Raw genomic sequence first — 18,483 nt, 5'->3', positions numbered from 1 at the left:
TGTGCGCACGATAGACAGGTCTCATTGTTACAGCAAAACATGCCTGCACTTGTATTTTTTTTATTTTATTTTATTTTATCTTCACACATTCACGTTTTTCGATCGCTGTAACTTGATCGGCGACCTCATTCTACCCGGAGTAACGAAGCGCAGCAGGTTAAAGTCGCTCCTCCGCTGCCTGGCAGCCTCCAGCAGCTGCAGCGGGACTTACCAGCGTCTAACGCGAGGGCATGTCGGGCAGCGTCACTGGTTTCTACCCAGGAATCCGACGGCAGGTCGAGTCCCGCCGGTGCGATCAGCGTTTATCGCTGCATCGCTGCATCGCTGCTGTGCCCGCTTCTCCTTTCGCGCTGGTGCTGTCGTGGAAATGTTCGTGCAGCAAGTCGAGCGGTCCACGGGCAGCATTTGCGTCCTCTGCGTGGCCTTCGCAATGACGTAATGCGGAATCTTTCTTTTGCGCCAAGGTGCAGCTCTTTCTGCCAAAAATGTTCAAGCTCCATATCAAAATAGGAAACTTTTATAAAAATAAAAATAAAAATAAAAGGGGGGGGGGGGGGGGGGAGATTTTAAAAGATGCGATTTTTTTCGAATTTATTTATTTATTTATTTTGGTGCTTTAGGAAGATGACGTCATCTATAGTAATAGCCTTTCAGGAAACTGCTGTGAACATTAAGATCAGCAAGAAGTCTTAATGTCTTCTTTTAATTCTAGTAGCCAGTCTTTTTTCTAACAGGGAGGGGTGGACCCCCCCCCACATGTTGTGACATCCTTTACTGTTATTAATTAACTATTACCTCCTAATTATGGTCGTTGAAGCATTTGGATTTGAAAACGCTTGCCTACATTCGTGTAGCGATTTATATGTTGTGTTTATATATGAAGAGACGCATAGGAACTAAAATGTAATTCATAGGCTGTGTAATCGAATATGATTTTCCTCATGAGCTGGTCATTATCTGAACTTATTAGCCAGCGAAACCTTTTGCAATCAATTCTCGGGTAAGCTCAAAATGATGGCAATACATTTGTAGATGCAATTGCATCACATAATGTCACCTTGTACCAGTAAGAACTGTAAAACAAAATAGTCGAATAAAGTTATATAAATATATTTAAAAATATTATTCATGAATATAAATTAATATAATCCATTACAGTAATTTTTTCATTAATAATTGTTTCATTTTGCATATATGTGGCATCAGTTCTACATTAATTCGGTGCCCTCTCGGATTCTATTGTACTGTACTGTAAGTGTCGCTTCAATAAAAACCCATGACGTCATTGCTGTTCTCAAACATACCTCACCATTCACTAGCGCAGCCCCTCGTTGCTGAGCAACCAGTGCACGATATTGACACCGACTTTAGTTTATTCCTATGGAGAAAACACAGCAGCAGCGTTTTCACGCAGAATAGCAATTAATTACTTAAAAACAGCTAAAAGATATGTTTATAGAAGTAAGGCGATAGCCAGTCATTTCTCGCTTTCACTTTTCCTGCCATGACAACGACCCCCCAGTGCGCATTAATTTATGATGAGCTGCGTTAATACGCTGTCGTGTATTTAACTTTACCCAAAGGAGCGACTGCGGGAGATGAAGGTATCAGTTGCAACTTAAATTTAAAATGTCCTTGAAAGTTTGAGCTGATAATAAATCTTATGTGCAACTTAAGATGTGCATTATTATTTCCAGTTGTATTTCATTTGTTCTTTGGATTTCAGGTTGATGAACTTCATCATCTACTTGAATGCTAAATTTGTGCTGATCACACAAAGTTCAATGCCAGACGTCGAGCCGCTCAGATTCCCATCAAGGGAAGAACAACCGACTGAACAAGGTGAGAAGACTAATAGTACCACACTGCAAAATGTCGACAGAGAAAAATACTGCATATCGTGCCCTTCTGGTCTGAAAGGTGCTGCATGATGTGTGAAGACCACATATTATAACTGGCCCGGGTGTAAGCTTTTGTCCAGTTAGTGCTCCATCTGGACTGCTTTTCATTTTTCATAATTTAAGATTATCAATAAAAATGAAGAGAAATGAATGCTAATTAACTTTGATATAATTGGTGCGCGTAGAAGGCAGTGGTGCAACACATCAGTCTGTTTACATACACCCTGTCATCGGTGGATATCATCCAGATGGCATTTTGATTGTTTTGTCACTCTTGTGTTATTCATTTGAACAACTCGGCTACAGATGGCCTTCGTTTTGGGTGTCCCCTCCGTTTGTCCTCGTCTGTTCTTGCGTTGGTCTGAGTCAGCTCAGTCTCAGCCCATTCTCTTAATCAATGCAGCATCATGGTGAGATAACTGTCATCTCTGATGGGAAAAGTTCTCTAGTCATATTGGCGTTGTTTTGTCTTTGCCTGTACCATTAGCGAGTTTACACAAATACTCATTTCTGTATTGAATGAAATTACTCTTCTATTATAATCTGCCCTCAAAATGTTTGTATTCTCCAAGTGGAATGAACAGAACAGAACACAACAGAATAGAATAGAATAGAATAGAATATCACTTTATTGTCATTACACACAGTGATGCAATTGAATTAAATGGGCTCTGCGCGGTGCAATACAGGTCAAAAAACAATACAGATAGGCACAACGGATAATACTTCAGTATCATAGTACGGTAATTAAGGAGTGCTATTAGTACTTTCATGTTAAAGTACCTGTCTGGCTGTAGGTCCTTGAAAGAGTAGTTTTTATCTCCACTAGTGGATTATTTACCCGTCGGTTTGCACACAGAGGACAGATAACTGTAATTAAGGGGTCTTGTAACAATTTACCTCAATTAAGTAGAAAGTACTCAGTAGAATGCGTTCCTCCGAGGCCCAGCAGTCAAGTCGTGCCTCGTAAATAAGGCTGCACAGAAGGTTACTGTAAAGTTAAAGAAAATAAGTCAATTAGTTTAAGCAGAAATAAAATTATCTTGCAATAATCGATAAAAAGAAGAAAGAGTTTACCAGAAATTTTGTTGTAGGCTTTGTGCTTGTTTCTGTGGTAACCAACCTATTAGGTGGATGGAACTGGGATAGATTATAAACAGAACAAGAACAAGCCAAACCAGTCAGAGTAATAATGATAATATTAATGGTCGTGCCGGTAACGATGGTAATAATAATGAAGATAAGTTAAAGCACTAATACAGTCGAGCGCTTTGCAACCCGTCCTCCAGCAGCGATACAGGTTAGGGAACATCAGCATCAGTTCAGCAGGACTTTTCATTCTAGAGGATAATTGTTAGTTTTTCTAAAACATGAGAACCTAATGTCGTTTGGGGGGCTGTTTATTCAGCATCGCCGCCGGTTTTTGAGGGTATAGTGATTATTGGGAGGAAGTTGATCGTAACTTTCTTCCCACCGAGGATGCATCCAGAGAGAGCTCTCCCAGCGCCCGCTGAAGCCTCAGCTGCCAGAGACGGGAGCATGATAATAGTCATGATAATAATAATCGTACTAACAACGTGTAGTCTGAACAGTTTGGTGATGTTGGATCTTCAAAGTGAAAATAGAAAAAGCAATATATATTATGGGCTTCACAGCGATTAAAGAAAAACAACAACCTTATATTACACTGCAGTTTACGATACTGATACAGAGAGTTGATATTCTGAATATAATGTACTTCTTTAATATCCTACTGTACACAATGCGATTCACAGCGATATACTCTCTGGCTATAAATATTTATCTGCTGAATTATGGCTGGCATTTTTTTATTCCTGAATCACCGGTGTTATGTAACCTTTTTGTCAGCCAGATGGCGTCCTTTTACCACTAAGGATTTTGCCCTTACTTTCATTGAGAGATATAAAAATGAGTTGATTCTTCCCTCTTACTGATGATCCCAGTTTATTGCAATATCTATGCAACTAGAATCTGGAGAACGTAAGGACCACACAGAACATCTTTCACAGCCAAATGCATTTATCTAATTACTTTTCAAAATAAAGTTAATGAAAATGGCTGAGTGTTTGTTCCAACAACCTTTCTTTTCTTAGTTTTTTTCTCATTTAGGCTTGGCTCATCATGCTCAAGGGTCTTTGTGCTGTTACATAAAAGGAAAGCTATCACTAGTAATGATGCAGGGCGACCCATAGCCTGTTGGTTGGGTGGGTTAGGGTCAGCTTAGAAAAAATATTGAAAGGTTAATTTTTTTGCAACCGCATTTGGACAATTAGTTTGTTTTCTTTCCTTAGCTCTCCCTACTAGTGTGACTCGGGAGAAGGAGAGGAGCAACAGGATCAACATTTGGCAGAGTCCTGCAGCGCTCACTCTCAGCTCAGTCCTCGTCCTGATAATTCTACTGATAATTAATAAAACTGGTTTACAGGTTCGGTCAGGTTTGGTTGCTTTATGCTTGTCAATCATCATTTTGAACAGGTATCAAAAAAACTCAGATCAGTCCATGACTAGTAGGTGGAAGTGGCTTTCCGTTACTTCTCTGATATCAGTTATTTGTTTTCATAAACCTAAAATTAAGTTGGATACACAGAACTTCATTTTGTTGTGTTTCAAGATCATGAACACGGCGAACTTGAAGTCTGCTCCGGTAGACGTCGCACTTGCATTCTGCTCAACAGTCCCTTACCATGCGTCAACAAAGCCATTTACCACATCCAAGAGCTGAAGGCGACAGTAGAAAACTGGTATGAACAGGTAACCTGCAAAATGTCATCAAATCTGCGAAAGATTGTCAGAAAATATTAAAAACCAATTTCAGAGTGTTTTTTTCTCCTTTTGTCTTATTTCAGACTGGAAAATACCAGAAAAAACAGGACCAGGACAAACACCAGGACAACAAAACATTAAGGTGAAGTCCTCTGCTATCTTTTATTTTTTTTTACTGGTTTTTATTACATACAGTAGAGCAAAAAGATATGACGTGAAAATGTAACTCCTTTTTAACAGATTTCCCTCCAGAGACTCTGCTAATGAACTTGTTTCAGAGTTGTCCATCAAAGGCATCGCAATTAGTGCAAGAGGTGAACATCAAAAAAATCCAGTCATATCTCAGATATTTTATCTTTTATCACACTATGTAAAGGAAAACACTCACAAATGCAAACACATATGAGAGAATGAATACAAAGGTTCAGCTTGTACATGGAGAAGCTTTAGAATTAGATCCTTTATTCCAAGACTACATTATAATAATAATAATTAGATGCTATTTAGTGTCCACCTCTCCTTAAATTGGATTAAGTGTATGTTTTTCTGTACGTTTTGCTTTTGTGTATTGCTTTGAAAATACTCTTTCAGTGCAGCCGAGCGTGTCAATCTTGTAAAGTTTTTAACCCTCTAGAAAGTTGTCCATTATCGCCACTACTGAAGAAAATAGATGAGGTCCTGGGAGAGGTTGTGTATCTGATTGAGCGGCTGGAGGCTGATCGGCAGCATGCCGGGGAAGCTCTCCATAAAGAGAGGAGGAGAAAAAGATTTCTGGAGAACAGAGTTGACAGCATTTCACAGTGGAAGCAACAAGAGCACTCTGTTGTTGTCCAGAAGGGTCAGTGACCGAGACGCTAGTTATTATTATTTCTTCTGTCTTCTATGATACATCTTGAAAAGTCAAATGAAACATCATAATGTTTGATGAATGTTTTTCTAGAGCATGAGGCCAGCATTAGAGCTCTCACTGAACTGAAAGGGCGGCTGAAACAGGAAAGAGAGAAACTTGACCAGGCCCAGGAGCAGTTGTCTCACACTGAGACGCTTAACCAGCGCTTACATGAAGACGTCAGCTTTGCCAAAAAACAAATTCCCATTGTGAGAGAAAACCTCAACTTGCTGAGAGACGTCACGACGCAAATCAATGCTGCACAGGCTGAGGTAGACTCTCATTTGATTTATTTGTGTATTTTTATTAGATTAACCAGCTAACAGGTCGCGTTTGCTATAAGCATAGTACAGTTGACACAACCTTTTTTCTGAAATGTTTACATGTCCTTAGTAATTTCTCTAATTTCTACATTTTATCTGCATATTAATCCTGAACCATTTACTTTCAATATAAGAAAGCACACTCAGGTACATTTTATACATTAGCAATTAAGCACAATTAAATAGACACCAAATAAGGTTACATTCTTATTTTCTCGTTAGTTTCTTGGTCTCACGCTTGCTCTATCTCGCTCTGACACTCTTTATTTTCTAACTCCATTTTTAATCCACAATTAATATGGCTTTAGGGATTGCAAGTGTCTGTTGGTCTAATGGTCCGGTGTTCATCCAACATTTTGCTCTAGAGGAAAATCATTCCATTTTAACAACTGACTGGATTGCCATGAAATTTAGTTCAGGCATTTTTGGTCCCCAGAGGAAGAATCCTAATAAGTTTCAGAATTCTCTGACTTTTTGTTTCTCTTCATGCATTCATTTCTTTAGTACAAGTTAGGCTACATCTTGTAGATGGTAAATTGATGGGTTCTGTTTGCACCAAGGCAGGTTTAACACTATCATATTAAATACCGAATTGACCATAATATTCAATATTTTTTAAATCATATTTGTTGTAAGTTTTGTGTAACCCTGCTAATCAACAGTCAGTCTGAAATAAACAGTCATCATGAGGTTTCTAGATTTTCTAACATTAGCCATTACCTACATGGAAGCATCTCCCTGTAGGTATGGGAATATCAATCTATAGGAAAATGGATTAACAGCTTAATATATTGTTTTACTATCAATGCCTTTATAAAATTGCTCTCTAACAATATCCAGGGGATTTAACGGTCTTACTGTAACTGCTCCAATCTTTTACAGGCTGATTTAATATACTCACAAACACAAAGTGATCTCGCCATGGTTCAGGATGAGTTGAAAAAGATGGAGCTGGACTCCAACAATGAAAAGAAATCACTGGAGCATGAACTGATGGTGACAAGGAATCAGCTGGCTAACAGGTTGTGAGTATCTGTCCTACTTTGTGTGAACAACAAACATGTTTTGCATAATTTATGTAAAAAAGAACAAAGTAATTAAACAATCTTTAAAAAATTATGTTCCAATCATTTTCTCCACTGCCGGTCTTTAGGTGTTCACCACTTAAGCCTTGCTTTACTGTAATCACTACCATCTAACCTGCCACAAACAGATGCTGGAACTGATTTGAACAGGGCCGATTGTAAAGTTTTACATTTTGTCTTTGGTAATGACAAAGCCAAGAACTATTTTTTTTTTTTACCTCTCTTTATTACAGTAAGGGCTGCATATTCCATATAATTTACACACAGAGTTGTAGATGGGTTTCTTGCTCTACAGAGAGCATTGTGGGTCCATGTGATAACATACAATGTTGTGACTGCACTGTGTGACAATCCCCAGCACTATCACTTTAAAAAAAAAACAATAATGCGAAGCTGTTTTTCCTCTTCAGGGATGATTTAAACCAACTGAAGATTCAGGAGGAAGGTCTTTGTGCTGAAATAAAGGCTACCGAAAAGAAGGTCGCCCTTGCAGAAGCAAAGTGTGCAGCTATTAGACAGCGTGTCCCTGAAATTCAGGAACTTCAGAAAACTGAAGTAAACGGGGTAACCGATTTTGAATTACAAAGTTTAAAAAGAAGGGTGGCTTTTGAAAATAACAAACGTACTCAAATTAATGTTTTAATATTTTTCTTTAACAGATTTTGCATTTGAAACTCCAAATGGGGAATGAAATACAACGGAATAAGAAATTAAAAAAAAAAGTAATTGCACTGCAAGAAGATATTGAGAAAACTGTAAGTATTTCAAGGAGTGTTAAAAGCCTTTTTATTATTGCCGCTGCTTTGGCCACTTGTGTGCATCGTGCTCATTCACTGGGTGGAGCATGGCACATAACTGCCAGGCTACGATTGGACTCTCACTGGGGCTACCGTATGCATGCTAATGTCTGAATTCATGGTGCTCTGAGTTGTTTTGGATAAGTGCACCCTTTGAGTTGCATGCTGTATTTTACCTTTTCTGCAGAGACTCACTGGAAAAGCAGAGGTTTCCTGCGTAGAAGAGCAGCTCAACTCGAAACGCAATGTTTTTGCAGCTTTTCATCAAGAAAATATTGAGTACGAGCAAATCATAGAAGATTATAAAATAAAAATATTACAGAGGTACATTTGAGAAACATTCAGCATCTCATATTTGGGACTATATTCAGCGGGACATACAATGGTATGTTTATGCTTCCTTTTCTGCGTGATTTATCTTAGTGAGAAAGCGGTGAAACAAATGCGTGAGGAAAAGAAGCAGATGCTCCAAAAAATCAGTGACAATGATGAGCAGGTGGAAAAGGCCAAGAAGGAAGTGACCCAATGTGTGGCCCAACACAGTGCTGTCAAAACTAACCTGGAAGAGCAGGCTCGACTCACCTTCACTGAAGAACAGAGGGCCAGGGTCAGTGACAGCAAATGTGCATGTTCCATGAATGCTGTATGGGTGAAGCTATCCTAAATGTTTTTCGGTGCTCTGTCTGTGTCCAACAGGCAAAGATAGAGAAACTGAGGGAAGATCTAACAGGTCAGGTGAATGCCCTGGAGCTTCTGAAGGTAAAGTTTACATCTAAATCAGTGGTAATACAGTTTCATGTATTCATTATTATTAAAATCTACATCTCTAACATTTTGCAGACTTTTTAATTTATGTGGCGCGGACTAATGGTATATCTGTGTGGAGAGAACCACGAAGAAGCTTCACAAAGCTCAGTCCTAAAACTGATCATTATACATTACATAAAGGTCATTTTAAATGTCTGAATGTTTCATTTGCAAAATGTTGCACACTGACTACCGGTATTTCTATTTTCCTTCCCTGCACATGCTTTACTGTAAGACTGTAAGTTAACAACATTCTGCCTTGTGGTTTCTTGTGCATCAGGATCAGTGTGAAAATATAAATGAAGAAGTGCATCGACAGCGAAGGAGCTCAGAGCTAGCTAACCGAAAGCTTCAGAAAGAATTTGAGCACGCATCCTCAGCAACAAAGGCTCTGGAGATAAAAGTTAAGGTACTGACAAATCTTAATTGTGATAATTTAAAAAAGCCGGTTGTTAAAAACAAAAGTGCATTCAGAGATAAAGACAACTGCTTTTGTGATCAATGTTGGTTTGTACAGAAAATCAAGGAATTAATGGAACATTTGGAGAAGATGCAGTGTGAACACAGGAACACATTAGTCAACCTCAATAAAGAGCAAAAACTCAAATGTGACTACCTGAAAGCTGCTCAGGTAAGAAAATAAGAGCTAAGGGTTGCATAAAGCAATCCTTCTTCAGTATTAGAACAGTCTCAGGTTTCCTCTGCAAAGCTCATTGGGCATAAAGCTGGTCTCAGCTATTTATCGTGTCATCTTTCTTTTCTTGAACAAACTAATCTCTTGCTTTAAGCACTTTGAAAACAGAACAAGTAACATTAATGCTACTGTTTATTTTCAGAATTTACACACTGCCACTATAAAGAGGAATGATGACACCGTGGGCAAAATCAGGGACCTTAAAAAAAAGAGTGAGGAATACAGAGCTGCCTCAGATCAAATGGAAAGACTAGCAGAAAGCATGCCAGAGGCCATAGCCCAACTTCAGTGAGTTAGTTACATGCACTGCTCGTTATATTTTTATTTTATTTTATTTTTTAACGAATAATGACAAAACGTTCCTGTACAGTGGTATTTCTTTAATTATCCAGTTTATTTGAACTCTATCTATTTGTGTGCACGTATGAATGTATAGATAGATAGATAGATAAGGTTTATAATTTTTTGCGTTTCATTTTCCTCTCCAGAAGTGTTTTTGATGTGGCACAGTTCAAAACCCAATCAGCTGCTCTCATAATGAGCACCTTGCAGTCTGATATTAATAACTGCCACCGACAAACACAGCGATCCATGCAGACACACACTGCTCATGTTATAGCAAGAAAAAAAGAACTGGAAGACACAGAGGTAACGAAATGTTCACCATAACTCTCTGCAAATACATGATTTCTCATGTGTCAAATACTGTGCAATCAGAGACAAACAGTTAAAAACATCTCATTGTTTATTTGTTTGTGGATTAGTGTCAGCACATTACTTGTCACAATACATCCCTTATGATGCAGAGAAAAGAAAGGTCCATCTTGTTTAAGTGTCTTTTTTCCCCACAAATGAAAACTCTCTCTAGTTATAGTCTTTTGTCTGGACAAATTTGATGATGCGTGTCGTGGTGTGATGCAGAGCCTATTTAGCTACCTGTAGGCAGGTGTTCTCAATAGCTAGTTTAGTGTTAACTCACAATGTATAGTTCACAATGTCAAATCAGCATATAATCTGGATTTTTTCGTATTAATGTCTAAACAGGCTCTTGTGAAAACGTTCGTATACTGAACACAGAATGGCATTCATTTGAACTCTCCTTTGTACGAGAAACCTCTATTCATTGTAAGGTTTTCATCTGCAGGATTATCAGCCCCAGCCAGAGCCTCTTCGCTGATGGGGGTTTCACATGGCTTATCTAATGTGAAATCGCCATGTGGTATATAGTTTCATTAAACGGTGATCAAGAATGCATTAGTTCAAAACAAGAAAAGGCAATGGAGCTTAAGCTGCCATGCATCCAAGTGCAGCAACTTTAAAGAAGTTGTTGGCGTGAGACAATTTAAGAATTAGAAGTCTTCCTCATTGACACAACTCCCATTAGCCAGATAAAAGTTACCCATGCAAAAAAGGGTTTAGTCTCTTCACTTGACGAAATAAGATGATATAACAACAATACTCGATTCTCGCCAAATAAAAAGATCTTGGAGAGCCTGAACTTCCAAGAAAAATAGTTACTTTAATCATTGAAACCAATATATAGCTCATGCAATATCTGTATTAGCATAACATAATAAAAAGAGTGTGCATTCAGAAATCCGAGTGCATGAAGCAGGATGGTTAGGCTTTTTCAAATACTCAAAAAGAAGATTTCTTCTAAAAATTCTGACTAAATACTATATTCCTTTAACTCATGAAGGCTGCAGCGCCTCTTTAAATGAGAAACTAGACAGCATAACTAGTAATTGGATGGTAATTAGTATGTGTTTGCATGGCAGGGGTACATTCAGGTGCAACAGTTTATCTCGCCTCCTCTCAATTGAACCCCTACACACACGGACGTCTGTCGTACTTCTACCTATACTTTGATTCGATCAAGGCTTGGCATTTGGCGAAAACAAAGTAAACAATCCAAACTGCCTACGCTATCAGTTTTGCATGGTCATTGAAGCGTAATTTGTTCCAGTTACACTTCACAACAGCGTCAGATGGGCTTTGTCAGTGCTGCATGGAGTAATTAAACCTGAAATCAATAGCAGGCATTTGTCATGTTTACAGCCCCTCTTTCTGCTGGGTTAAACGCATCACTTTAGTGCTGTTCTGTTTTACTGCAGACACACTTCATTATGTCTGCAGGTAGACTTGAGACAGTCACGAGCCTCATACTCAATATTTTGGAAACATTGTTCAAAAGAGCAGAGGACATGCAGAGACACAGTCTGCGATTTTTGTGTTTGATTTCCCAGAAAAATGCAAATTATATGTCTGTATTTTATATATTAATGAAGATCACCAATACAGAGAGCACATTTTGTACTTTGTACTGTATACGCTCGGCGTATTTTGACTGTAAATTATGTAGAGTATTCTGTTTGACTCTCTTTTCCTTCTCAGCATACATTCTTTTTTCCTTCTGTACACTGATCTCTGTGATCATTCACTGCATTTTACATCTCACAGCTTAATGCAACCGCAGCAGTTGTTCTTCTGCCAATGTAACATACTATAAAACATTTTAGTACTGGCCCTAATTTTTGAATTCCCATTTAGGTGGGAGAGGTTCCAGTCCTTGTATAGTTTAGTATATTGTTGACCTTTTTCAGATGCAGAAATCAGGAATACCAGATAGATTCATGGACAGTTTTTGACCCAATTAATTAGTTATACTGTACTTGTTATTGGCCATTATGTCACAAACTGACTAACCCTATCCCCTTTTTAAATGCCATTCTTTTTTATATTAGTTACATTTATTTAGTCTCACAGAAACACTAATCAGTCATACTGCCCTCCTGTTAACTCAATTAAAATGGATTTAGTGAGAGCAACATGGCAAGATCTTTTTTTTTTAGGAGAAGATAAACCGTTCTTGAATCAGTACTGAATATTTTCATGTAATTGGAATTACTCAGAATCAAAAGATCAGATCACTCCAGATGTGGGTGACACATAGCTTTCATTTGTCTCTTATATATAACCTTTTTTTCTCCTCAATACATGTAGGAGGCATTAAAATTTGCACTGATGGAAAACAAACAACTGGCAAGCAGGTACGAAGCTCTCCAGAAGATCCTGATGGAGGCCAAGAAGGAGGCGGTGTCTTCACTGACTGAGAAAATTCACACACACAAACATCTCCTTTACTACACAAAGGTATGACTTGTATTTATGTATTTATACCTCTCACCTGCTCTATATAATGTATAATGATTTATGTTATTATCTTATATTCATGCCATTCCTCTCTGCACTTGATCGCTCTTCTTCACATGGGCAGGAATTTTAAAAGTGTTTTATTTTAGTAACCTGTCTGGAGGTTACTGCAGCAATGCAATAATGACAAGATAACTTGAGTGGGGGAGGATGATGGATGTGACACAATGTAATGATCACTATGTAATTTTGCCACCAAGGGGAGTAAAAAGAGAGGTTGATGGTACATGTAAATACTTCAGCGCCCCATTTTCTTGATTGTAGTTGGTACAAGGTGGTCAAATGTTTAATTATGTCGGTCTTACAAATTTGCCCCTGATCACCACAACTCACACAAATCCCTGTTTAGAGATCAAAAGCAAGGACACGTAAAGTTCACACAACGAGGTGCAGAGGTCTTGACAAAATGAGAACGACAGCACAGCAGTATTCTGCTCTTTAATCTTTATAGTTTTTGACACTATTTAATTGGAATAGAATTACGCATAGCAGCCATAGTACTAGGGAAAAGAAAATGAAATGAAAAATACATATTATTTGTTCCAAGAATGACTAATACCTTTACTTGAGCAATTCCTCATCTGACTGCATGAATGTTATCAAGTGAAAAATGCATGCAAAAATAAAATCCTGTGGACAGGATTTTCCACGCTCATGATCAAAGCCTGATTTTCCTTTACTCCAGATTCAGCCTTCACTTTTGTTTGTTTCAAGCATAAAACGGCAGCATCTCAGCTAGTGTTTCCTGTCTGAATGTATTTATTTTTACAACAAGATTATAATAATAAAAAAAGTGTCGGAAATGAAGATGCAGGCCAATTACATCTGATTTAAATAGAAAATCTAAACGCTTCCCTTTCCTACTTTAAAATTATAATCATCCTTGTAATGTTTGTATTTTATGTCCCAGTTAGTACACCTAGTGCATTTTATTGATTTGTTAGTAACTGGAGGCTATAAGGTAAATAGATTATCATTGCAGAATCATCTGTGAGATCAGGACATTGAACCATGAGTGTGTGTGTGTGTGTGTGATGATTCACACCCATTGTGTTTGGAGAGCCCAGAATCTCTTTTATTATATTCAACAAAGGGACACAAGGAAAACCATCTCTTTGTAAATGTACTCATATAGAAATTATAGTCCTGATAGGAAGCATCCCTGATATGCAGTTCAAGTTAACAGTTTTAAAGCGGTTAACACATTAATACATTTTTAATGATTGGAGGTTGGTTTGTAATTGTGACTTTTACCATATAATTTAAATAAACCTTAAAGTATAAATTAACAATGTAGAGTAGACTATAGTCCTAACGTGAAAGCTTTTAAACTCTGCACTCATCTTCGATTATTATTAAAAATATAATGTTTATGTCATAACATGCTCTGTTGATTAAACTGCACATCATAGTGTAAAATGGTTGCATTAGCTCAGAACAGAATGTTACATACACACCAATGCTAACTAGCATTCATGCAGCAGTAAAAATAGTGCAGCACTCATAGAGCACATTTTGCTTTATATAAGTGCTGAGTGTTCAGTGCAGTTCAGGCATTTTCTGTTATGATGTAATATTGCTATTATGTAAGCAAAGAGCTCAAGTTTCACTGATATCACTAAATTATTTATTGCACTGTATGATTATTTATATCCAATAACCATCATCCATAAATATTTTTTACAAGCAGAATTTGAAAATCCTGAGTCACAGACATGTGCTCATTTGAAGGTTTTTCCAAACTCAGCATACTTAACAGACTAGATATGATATAAGATATAAGATATCTTATTTCTACATGAGTATACAGATTGCAGCATTCATATGATTGTGCTTGTCATTGGGATCATTTTAATAGAATGATCAATTTAATTGAAATCAATTAACAATTCTACAATTACTTCATCTAGTCCTTATGACATTTAAGCAAAGGCTTTAATAATGCAAAACATGTTTGAATAGGATTAATAATTCATGCAAAGATGCACAAATATAAGTTGAAATCAGCAAAAATTAAAGATTAATTAGAACCTGATCTCAATTGGCTTGTGTGTGCCTCGCCTCATAATCCTATTGATCCCATTCTACATGTTGCATTGGTTCGTTTATGTGAAGACTTTTGGCTCTTGGGTTTTAACACGCTCCACCATAAAGAGCATTCTCGTTATTGTCTTTTCCTTCAGGAGCTGATGACTGAGCTAATTCGCTTTAGTTTTCAATGCACTGGGGAACACATTGCCAAGCAATGATAAGCTTTGTAGGAAGAGTAGAGAGATGGAGGGGGGGGGGGGGGGGAGCAGTGGCATCTATCAGAGTTTAAACCTCTTTGCTTGAAACTGTGTTCAAATAATAAAGCAAGCAGCATGTCTTTCCGAGAGACTCGGAATAATTTCTGGTTTCAGTGGGGGGTTCATGGCTCTGTGTGTATGTGTAAAATATGTCTTGAGGGGATTGGTATAAAGTTAAACTGGGTGAAGTAGAAATATTTTACTCATCAGCTTTGCAGTCACAGAGTTTGCCTCGGCTAGAACAAAACTGCTGAAGCATTTAGAGAAAATTAACCCCCCATCCTGGCAGCCAGATGTGACTGGTTTCTGATGAGTGCACACGAGTGGGCAGAGAAACCAAGAGACTGTGAAATTCCTGTCAGGCCCGTGTACTGCAGAATGGGCTATTGACTGCTTTCTCTATTCCCCTCCATCATTCTTCTTGAACACTGCCATTAATTTCCTCTCCTGCCTTACCAATTCCTTTTCTCTGCCTTCTCTTCTCCTAGCTCTCTTTGTTGCAGAAGAGGATGCACAAAGCGTTGGTGAAATACTTCAAACAACGCAGCCTCTGTAGCCAGGGTGAACTGGACTGGTGCCAGGCTCTTTCTCGAGAGACCAACCAGAAAATAAAAACAGCCCAGGTATTTGCACATTGTACATGTAAAACTAGGCCGGAAAACTTCACAAACTGTCAGCATCCATTAAAATGGTAAATCCCTTTATTCGACTGCAGGCATTCTACTCATACTACAGTGACTCTCTGTTATGCTCAGCATTGTTTGAGCCTCGTCCTGCTAGTCAGTCGCCTTGTGTCTTCTTTACCAGGCAAGGGCAGCCGGGCGAACATTCACCAAAGCTTTGTGCCTTGCTGCAATGGTGGAGTTAAAAACGCCACATTACACACTCTATACATCCACTCATCAGATCACAGCCTGATGTGATGGATGATGCGTCTGCTAGAGTACCTATGCAGTGACTCTGTGTGTGAGGCGAGATAACTCTATATACCCAACACATTGTGCTTGGTCACATCGCATTATTTGTTCTCGTGCCCCATTAGCAGGGGCATTTGTGGCTTTTATAGCCATCAGAATGGGTTCTGAATTAACAACATGGAAGGTATCTGTGTTGCAGCCTCTTCTTCGGGAATAGAATAACCCTCCTTCTTTCTCAAGGAAGAGTAGCGGCAGATTCCGCAAGGTTGGAGAGTAAGGAGCTTCATTTAGAGGATAATCGGTGTCTAATCTGTGCTGCGATGTGAAATGAGGGCAAAGCGGGCAGCAAGACAGTGATGAATCTTTCTGAAATGTCCTGTCCAGCATTACCGCAGAGCCAGGTGGAATGCGATCATACTACCCAGACACCCTTTCACCATTTTAAATGATGTATCTGAACTCTGAACAGGAGGGCATCTCAAACTCCTGACTGTTCATGTTTGTTAGTAGCAATCTGTAAATAAAAAATATTAAATTCCTCTTCATCAGCTATGCTGGAGGCAAAATACGATCAGATTTGATTAGAGGTCTTTCAGAGGAGTGCTTATTAAAAACACTATTAAGTGGTTTCTTTCTCCGTTCCTCCTCCTCCTCCTCCCCCTCCCACTGCTGACATGTTTTTTGATGGGTCTGGTTCAGACATTACAGGGAGCAGCCGTGTCTCCCCGGCCCAGCCTCAAAAGGCCCCAGCAGATCGCAGCTCAAGGCAGCTAGGGAGGAGTATGGCACAGTTGGGGGAGGAGCTATCAGAGAGCTGCAGAGTGTGAAGGACAAAAGAGCCGGTGTATTCAAGCGCACCACACCGTCACCCGTCACAGCCCAGCACAGGGTTCGTCAGAGCAGCCGGCATTCACTGGCTCCTCATGAACAGCCCAGCTCTGGGTCTAATGTAGAAAAACCTTTATGGAAAAAAGGACCAAAGAAAATACAAGGTTATGGTGCAGGCATAATCTCACAAGCTACACAATGATCTAAATGCGAAGACTGCAGTAATGCATATGGTATTTCAATAGTTCTAAATCCAACATATGATTCACAGACCAGCAGCACTGATCAGTATGACAGCCGGTAACTGACCAGTTAAAACCAGAGTTTAAACCAGGAGGGATCCCAGTGAGGCCTGTTCTAATCCATCATAACCACTTAACCCCGTGAGCAGAACACAAGAGAGGTCAGGTTAGAGAAGTCATGCCTAAACGTCTTCCTCGATTCAGATAACGAATCTCAGTTAGCTCAAAAGTAGCTCGAGTTAAGGAAGGCTGGGGGGGAGGAGTGGTGGTGGTGGTGGGGGGTGGGGGGGGGGTGGCTGTCATCCTGCTACACCCCTGCCAGAACTGGCAGTTCAGCTTTGTGTTCTGCAAGTTTACACTAGGGATGGCATAATTGACAATGGCCAACAGCAGAGAGCAGCGTAGAGCCTTGTTGAACGGCCAGTAATGATTGGAGCAGACGCCCACTGCCCCAGTCCCAGGGGACAGTAATCCAAGATCCTGTTGCTGATATAATTGTTAGTCAGAGAATTTCTGCATGGCTGGGCCAGTTCAGATTCCCAAGCTGGTTGACAGTGCCAGACAGTTTAATAGAAAAACTGGATGCTGAGGTTTTTAAAACAGAAGAGCACTGAACCTGGACATGGTTGACCAGGAGCCGCTCGTTCTCCTTCCCCACAAAAAAGAAAAAGAAAAACGAAATTAACTTAACTCTCGCCGTTTCTGATCCGACGTCAGCTTTGTGCGTGTGATGCGTGCAGAACAAGGAGTTTGTACTTTTGTCTTCTCGACAACAGCATTTCTCTAATTAGCGTGTTTCCATTTATTACATTTTGTCCCTAATTTAAACAGGAGGGGTTGTCAGGAGAAATTCAGCTCATCTCAACTTTCCTGAGCTCCTTGACAGACGACTCTATGAGCACCGACGCCACCGTAGTGAACAACAAGCCAGTCCAGAAGCAGGAAGGAAGGACTGGATGCCTTCGGTTCAAATAGCGGTATAATTGGACTTTCACCTGGACCAGACAACTTACTTACCCTAGCACCCCCCCCCCCCCCCCCACACACACACACCCTTTACTTGCAGCAAATCCATAACAATGAAACAGGTGACTTTCATGCTGCTGTCAGGACTGATCTAATTTTAGCTGGGTGAATGATTGCAATTGGCTTTGCCTCATCAGATAATTAATCTATGTCACCATTAATTGGAAAAGAGAATAATTACAGGCAATGTTGACAGAAATTCTACGCTTCTCCAGATTCCAAGATCTAATTACAACTAGTGAAACCTTGTGACCTTAACTAGCGCCGCGTTCACCTCGACCACCTTGACCATGCCCATGCGGAGACCGCCGTCTCTTTGTCACACCCTGTTTTTTTTTTGTCACCGCGGTCCAGACTCCTTCACTCGCCCCGCTCTCCGAAAGCTGTCTCCCTCAATCACTTTTCAATATTCAATCTTAATTTTGTGGAAGTTTAGCATTTTCAATGAGCTGGAGATGAATGATTAATGAATAAATTTTAATGCTTCATTTTGTCCATGGATCATTAGTTAAGTCCTTTGTGGGAAGGACCTGAGAAAGGAGGGAAAATTATTGAGACATTAGCCTGAAGCAATCCAGGGGTAAATAGTGTGCACGAAAGGATGTTGTGTGTGCACTATCCACCGGCTTCCTAAGGAACCCCGGGGAAACACTGTTTTCAATTTGGAATCTTAACTGAATCACATTTAC

At 39.3% G+C, this 18,483-nt stretch overlaps 1 protein-coding gene across 1 annotated transcript; it reads left to right on the top strand.

Moving 5' to 3' along the window:
* The first annotated feature begins 1,784 nt into the window (after nt 1–1,784).
* On the top strand, nt 1,785–17,889 carry LOC137904668 (coiled-coil domain-containing protein 178). Its single transcript, XM_068748872.1, has 20 exons — nt 1,785–1,842; nt 4,558–4,673; nt 4,769–4,827; nt 4,926–4,999; nt 5,320–5,523; nt 5,626–5,846; nt 6,780–6,922; nt 7,393–7,546; nt 7,642–7,737; nt 7,967–8,103; nt 8,203–8,386; nt 8,476–8,538; nt 8,867–8,995; nt 9,104–9,217; nt 9,423–9,568; nt 9,769–9,928; nt 12,284–12,433; nt 15,270–15,404; nt 17,600–17,694; nt 17,835–17,889. The coding sequence occupies exons 1-20, from the start codon at nt 1,785–1,787 to the stop codon at nt 17,887–17,889; spliced, it is 2,493 nt and encodes an 830-aa protein (XP_068604973.1).
* Nucleotides 17,890–18,483: the final 594 nt, after the last annotated feature.

The sequence above is a fragment of the Brachionichthys hirsutus genome, chromosome 15 (assembly GCF_040956055.1).
Source record: "Brachionichthys hirsutus isolate HB-005 chromosome 15, CSIRO-AGI_Bhir_v1, whole genome shotgun sequence".
In the NCBI taxonomy this organism is placed as follows: domain Eukaryota; kingdom Metazoa; phylum Chordata; class Actinopteri; order Lophiiformes; family Brachionichthyidae; genus Brachionichthys; species Brachionichthys hirsutus.
This window is presented reverse-complemented; position numbering and strand designations above follow the sequence as displayed.

Coding starts and splice junctions, on each gene's coding strand:
- LOC137904668 (XM_068748872.1), top strand. CDS start 1,785: ATGCCAGACGTCGAGCCGCTCAGATTCCCATCAAGGGAAGAACAACCG. Junction 8,104..8,202: donor AAAATAAAAATATTACAGAG/GTACATTTGAGA, acceptor GATTTATCTTAG/TGAGAAAGCGGTGAAACAAA. Junction 8,539..8,866: donor ATGCCCTGGAGCTTCTGAAG/GTAAAGTTTACA, acceptor CTTGTGCATCAG/GATCAGTGTGAAAATATAAA.